We start from the raw sequence: 5,527 nt of genomic DNA, 5'->3' as shown, positions 1-5,527 counted from the left end.
GCCCCCCCGGCCCCGCGCTGACGCCTCCGTTCCCCCTCAGACCATCGAACAGTTCGAGTACGACGGCTGCGATAACTGCGATGCCTACCTGCAGATGAAGGGCAACCGGGAGATGGTCTATGACTGCACCAGCTCCTCCTTCGACGGGTGAGTGGGGTCTGGGCCCAGGCCGGCTGCCTTCCCCGGGGCTCCTGGGGATGCTGTGGTGTCACCTGGCTGGGAATCGTCCCCTCACCCCCATCCCTCCCGCAGGATCATCGCAATGATGAGCCCTGAGGACAGCTGGGTCTCCAAGTGGCAGCGAATCAGTAAGTGTTTTTTCCCAGCTGGTTTGGGATCCTGAAATCCCTTTTCTCCAGCAAACCCTTCTCTGGGGCCGTGGGAGCTGCTGTTTGGGCTGCGGAGGGGGTTTCTGCTCCCGATGAGGGGGCATCTGCGCTGGCGGGGCTGCTTGCCCACCTGGCTGCTGCCATGCGGGGTAACTCGGTGTTTTCTTTCCCTCAGGTAACTTCAAGCCGGGTGTCTACGCAGTGTCTGTGACCGGCCGCCTGCCCCAAGGTAACGCTGCTGGCTTGGGCCACGGGGAGGCTCCTGCACGGGTGGCAACTGAGGGATTACTCTGCACGTTAGGTGCTGAGGCTGTAGCCATCTCCAGGGTGACAAACTGGGCAGTGCACTGCGCTGTACCTGTGCGATGAAATCAGGATTTGGGGTTCAGTGAACACTGTTTGTTGTGAGCAGGGCAGACGCTGTGCGGGTGAACGGATTAGCAAGGTGGCTGCAGGAGGATGATGCTGAGGGAAGGTGGCTGCAGGAGGATGATGCTGAGGGGAGGTGGTTTCAGGGTTCTGCAGCCGTTCAGCGCTATGTCTGCCAGAAGCTGATATTGAAGAAGCCGCTGACTGACACCTGCAGTGCCAGGCAGGCTGTCAGAGGGGTAAACTGTGATTAAAGGGTGGCTCCAGAGAGTGGGCGCATCTCAACCCCTTCAGCTACAGGGAAAGGTAAAGGTTTGTCCATAGAAAAGAGTTCGGCAGGATGGGGTGCTGTTACGGCAATCTCGGTGAGCAGATGCCCTTCCATCATGATACTGCTCGAGGGCTTATGTTAAGCTGGGGTTTGTGTGTTTCTAAATGGTGTAGAGCGTTGGCCTTACCTCTGCGATGCAGGAACTGCATCATCCGTCAGCTGAGAGCCCCTGCCCTGCGTGTAGCCCCTCTGTGCCCCTTCCCAGGAGTGCCACAATTCTGTGTCCCCAGGGTGAAAGCTGTGCTTGTGTCTGGAATCCCAGGCTCCGTATTTCTGACCTGAGCTCTGCCATCTGCCTTGGGAAGGAGCTGGAACATCACGTGGCTTGAAGCCGAGGCCTGCTGGCACAGCTCTGGGCACGTCCGAAATCACTGGAGTGCCACAGATGATGGCGCGAGCTCAATGCAGCGCAGGCAGGGAGCGCAGGGCAGCAGGCGGAGGGAGTACAGGTGGGAGATGCTGCCTTTGGCCTCGCTCAGCCCATCCTCGCGTAGCAGGGAGGAGCGAGGGGACTGGGGAGCGCTGTAACCAGAGGGTAACCAGCAGGCTGCGCTCAGGGGCCACGCAGGCTGTCATGTCCTTTGGTGCGGGGCGCTGGTGAGAGCCTCAGCTATCCCTGTTCTTGAGGGGGTGCTGGGAAGGTGGGACGTTCAGGCAGGTCACAGAAGTGACTGAAAGATTTAAGAAGTATGCTGAAGAGCTTGACCTGTTGGGTACAGTCGTAATCAAGTATTTTCCGGTAGGAAATAATGTAAATAAAATCTCCCCCTGGTTCTTTCCCAAGGCAAAACAAGAGCTGATGTTTGGGGGCTCTATCTGGGCATTTAAACCAGAAGAGGGACCACTCTTAACAGTTCTGCTAGGAGGAATGAAGCTGTTTGTCCCATCCTCAATCTCAGGACGGAGCAATTGGATTTTTGCAGGGCTTCTCAACCCTAGTGAATACTGAAATGTGTTTGTCTCCTTTCTGCAGGGATTGTCCGAGAGCTGAAGAGCCGTGGCGTGGCCTACAAGTCCCGAGACACAGCTATAAAAACCTAAGGGGCTCTGGTGCTGCCGGGATGATTCCCTGGAGAGGCAGCAGACACGCGGGGCACTGCTCTGAAACCTTTTTAGCTTTAGCGTATGGGAGAGCAAGCCTGGACTCGGAGCTTGCTGGCTTGGCTCCTCTCGCTCAGGACCTCTGGACTCTGCCGTACCACGGCCTGCCCACACAGACCTTTTCTGAGCCTTGACCAGGGGGAGGGTGTGCATAGGTCTGGGAAAGCAGCATTTAATGGTGATGCACAAGGTTTTTTACAGTTGGCGTGGAAAGGAGGTGAGCTGGGGTTACGGCTGTGTAGATGTTTCAATAAAACCTACTGCCTGGTCAAGAGTTGAGTCGGTCTGTAGCCTCTGTCGCTCCTTTCACCTGCTGTGGGGAGTGGATGCTGTGGGGAGGGGTTTCACACTCAGCCCCCTGCCTGCCAGACTGGTTGGAGCCTACTATTGCCATCACTTCATATGCCATGGACCATGTTCCTGCCGCGATGGGGAGGCCCTGCCCTGGCTGAATTGGGGTGTCCTTCACTGTAGGAAGAAGCAGAGGAGTGATCTGTGCCTTGCTGATGGCTGGGTGGGATAGGTGAGGTGATGTGAAGTGTTTCACGAGGAGGTGACGGTGCCCTGGGCCTGCAGGGTGCTGGACAAGGGAGGTGGAAGCAAGCTTGAAGGCCCTTCAGCTGGCCATTGCTGGCCTCCAGGGCCGGCAGAGCGCGATGAGCCCGTGGCTGGGAGGCAGCACGGGGCCTTGCAGAGGGGAGGGATGGGGTGGAAACACCCATCCAGCCTCCTGCGTGGAGGGCTCTGGCTGGCTGGCAGCTCCGATAGCATCTGCGTTGCATGGCCTGCCAAAAGAGTCAGTCTCCTTAGCTGGTGGCTCTTGCTTAATTTGTTCTGTTCCAGTTCAGCAGCAGCCCCTGGTCACAGAGGTGTCTTGTTCAAGGGCAGACTCCCAGGTCAGTAGCTCTGTGAAATAAGCTTTTTTTTTTTTTTTTCCTGAGATAATCCTGTAGCTGGAAAGCTTAATTGTTCTCTGTAGACAGACAGTGGGAAACCAGTACAGCCTGCAAATGGCGTTTGATCTGGGATGAAAGCAGCTGCAGCAAAGGGAATGTGTCAGTGTTGGGGCGTGATGCTGTCAGGAGCACAGTGACATGCTCTCTGTCCTGCTCTGGTTTGTAGAGCTGGCGCCGGAAGAGTCCCACGTGCTACAGGTCAGCCAGAGCATGGCTGCCTGCAGGGTTTCAGAGCAGATATGTAGCTGGAGAAGACAGCCGTGAGCACAGGGGGGCTGTGAGGGGGCCGCAGCATTAGTCGAGATGAAACACTGCAGAGAAAGACATCTTAAACCACATTTCTCTTGGGGACTTGCAGCCATGATGCTGAAGTCAAAGAGAATTTGCTCAGTGCAGACCAGGATCAAGTCAAGTTGGTGGTGGGCTCTAGGCTCCAGTGGACGCCTCCCGGTGCAGATCGCCTTTTGTGGGAAGAGCCGAGAGTGCTTCAGCCCCTGGCTGGGGGTTAGAGCTGCCTCTTGGGAAGATGGAGCAGTGGGTTCATGTCCTTGGGCAGAGGAGGGAGTTGACCGTGATTTTCACACATCCCTGGTGAACGTCCAAAGCACTTGAGATAATGATCCTCCAGGCTTGCTTGGTCACAGAGACTGGGCAGGAGATGCACCTTGGAAAGGCCCGGGTAGGTTGGGTCTGTGGGAGAGAGGTATGGCTGTCCCGGCAGCACAGGGCATGACTCCACAGGCTGTCAGGTACAGACGTTTTGGGCATGGACCTCTTTGCTCTGGTTGGCAATTTTGGACCGGCTGTGCCGTGAGAGGCACAGGGTGAGCTGGGATCCCCCTGGGGTGCGTTCATCCCCTGCAGAAGGGTCCAGGAAAGCTGCAGACAGTGCTGTCTGGGCAGAAGCATGACGAGTGGACGAGAGCCGACAAGGTTCAGAATGAAAGGGGTCAAGGAGGATGAGGTGGACAGCTCTTCCTCCAGCTGGAGGGAGATGGGTCCAGGGAGTGAGGTTTTGGCTCCAGCCAGGCTGGAAGGATGTTGGGGATGATGGAGATCAACTACCCCAGCCATGCCCAGCCCTTTCAGTGCCACGGGGTGGCAGCACGGCTTTGTGGAGCAGGACTGGAGCCTGGCAATGGGCTGGGGTGAAGCTGCTGGAGATAGACCTGAGCAAGAGAGACCTGAGGCACATCTCCATTTTCTGCTCCATTTCACAGCGCCTTTCGCTCCCAGCTGGCTTCCCAGGTTGCGTCCCCCTTCCCTGTCCCCATGGGGATGGGGATGGCCATGCTGGAGCTGCTCCAATGCTGGAGGCACACCAGGACCCCTTCCCCAGTCCCAGGCCACCTTGTTCCCTGGCCCCACGGTGCAGAGGAGGCGACAGGAGGGCTCTGCACAGGACCCCAGGCAGGGTGGGCTTGTTTGGCTGGGCTCCTGCTGTGGGTCTGCAGGCATGGTGGTTTGCGTTGCCCTTCCTGGCACGCTGCAGTAACGCAGTCACCACCCAGGGCTGGGAACCTTCCTTAGGGAATTGTCCCCAAGGAGCAGCATGTGTTGTCACTGTCCCTCTCGGGGATGGCGAGGGGGCTTGTAAACCCCCCAGGGACCTCACCCCTTGCTAGGAAGCAGCAACTGCTCCGGGCTATACAGAGTTAAGACCGGTGGGGCTGCAGTGCTTGTGCAATAGAGCCAGAACAGCGAGGCAAAGGGGCTGAACGCCGGTGGTCTTTCAGAGGGAGCTGCACCAGCAGCCTGCAGCCGCTCGCAACGCTTCCAAGAACCTGGCGCCTCTAACCAGGCTGGTCCAGCTGGGTGAGCCTCTTCCCTGCAAGCTTGCTCGCTCGCCCACAGATGCACCACAGCTCCAGCCCACGCCACCCAAGTGATTCATTGCTCCCAGGCTGCTGGAGCTGAACGTTGGACCTCTGCACAGCACCTGAAATGAGCATTTCAGCCAGACTTCAGCCCCTGCGCTGCCAGGTTTTTGTAGCAGCAAAAAGCAAACGGATACAGAGCTTTATTTGCTGAGAAAAGTAGGGCAGGGAGCTCTCACGTTGAAGAAATTGGAGGAAAAATGTGCGGCGGCAGCCTGGGCTGTAATCAGGAGAGAAAGCGTCAACCGGGCAGGGAGCTGTAGATCTGACTCAATTTAAAATGGCTCCTCCCCCTGCACCAAATGACACTGAAATATTTCAGCCAGGCCTGAAAATCCTGCAGGTTTGGCATCCGAAGCAGCTCTCAGGCGCTGGGGGGTGCGGGGCAGCCCCCGGCAGTGCGGGCAGGAAGCACGAGCCAGTGGATTTTTTCGTGCGGGTTTTGAGAACCGATACCCCAGCTCTCCCTCCGGGCAAGAAAAGTGACTTTCCAAAACCACAGAGCACGTGGTGTTTCTACGTGAAGCAGCTGCCAGCGGTGCTGGGAAATGCCGGGCCGAGCCG

The 5,527-nt window shown here is 57.6% G+C and overlaps 1 protein-coding gene across 1 annotated transcript; it reads left to right on the top strand.

Moving 5' to 3' along the window:
* Positions 1 to 7: 7 nt before the first annotated feature.
* On the top strand, positions 8 to 2,402 carry SUPT4H1 (SPT4 homolog, DSIF elongation factor subunit). The gene is made up of 4 exons (XM_009645094.2): positions 8 to 147; positions 253 to 308; positions 505 to 558; positions 2,003 to 2,402. The coding sequence occupies exons 1-4, from the start codon at positions 95 to 97 to the stop codon at positions 2,068 to 2,070; spliced, it is 231 nt and encodes a 76-aa protein (XP_009643389.1). The 5' UTR covers positions 8 to 94; the 3' UTR covers positions 2,071 to 2,402.
* Positions 2,403 to 5,527: the final 3,125 nt, after the last annotated feature.

This window comes from Egretta garzetta, unplaced genomic scaffold (genome assembly GCF_000687185.1).
Source record: "Egretta garzetta isolate BGI_Z169 unplaced genomic scaffold, ASM68718v1 scaffold108, whole genome shotgun sequence".
In the NCBI taxonomy this organism is placed as follows: domain Eukaryota; kingdom Metazoa; phylum Chordata; class Aves; order Pelecaniformes; family Ardeidae; genus Egretta; species Egretta garzetta.
This window is presented reverse-complemented; position numbering and strand designations above follow the sequence as displayed.

Coding starts and splice junctions, on each gene's coding strand:
- SUPT4H1 (XM_009645094.2), top strand. CDS start 95: ATGAAGGGCAACCGGGAGATGGTCTATGACTGCACCAGCTCCTCCTTC. Junction 148..252: donor ACCAGCTCCTCCTTCGACGG/GTGAGTGGGGTC, acceptor TCCCTCCCGCAG/GATCATCGCAATGATGAGCC. Junction 559..2,002: donor GACCGGCCGCCTGCCCCAAG/GTAACGCTGCTG, acceptor TCCTTTCTGCAG/GGATTGTCCGAGAGCTGAAG.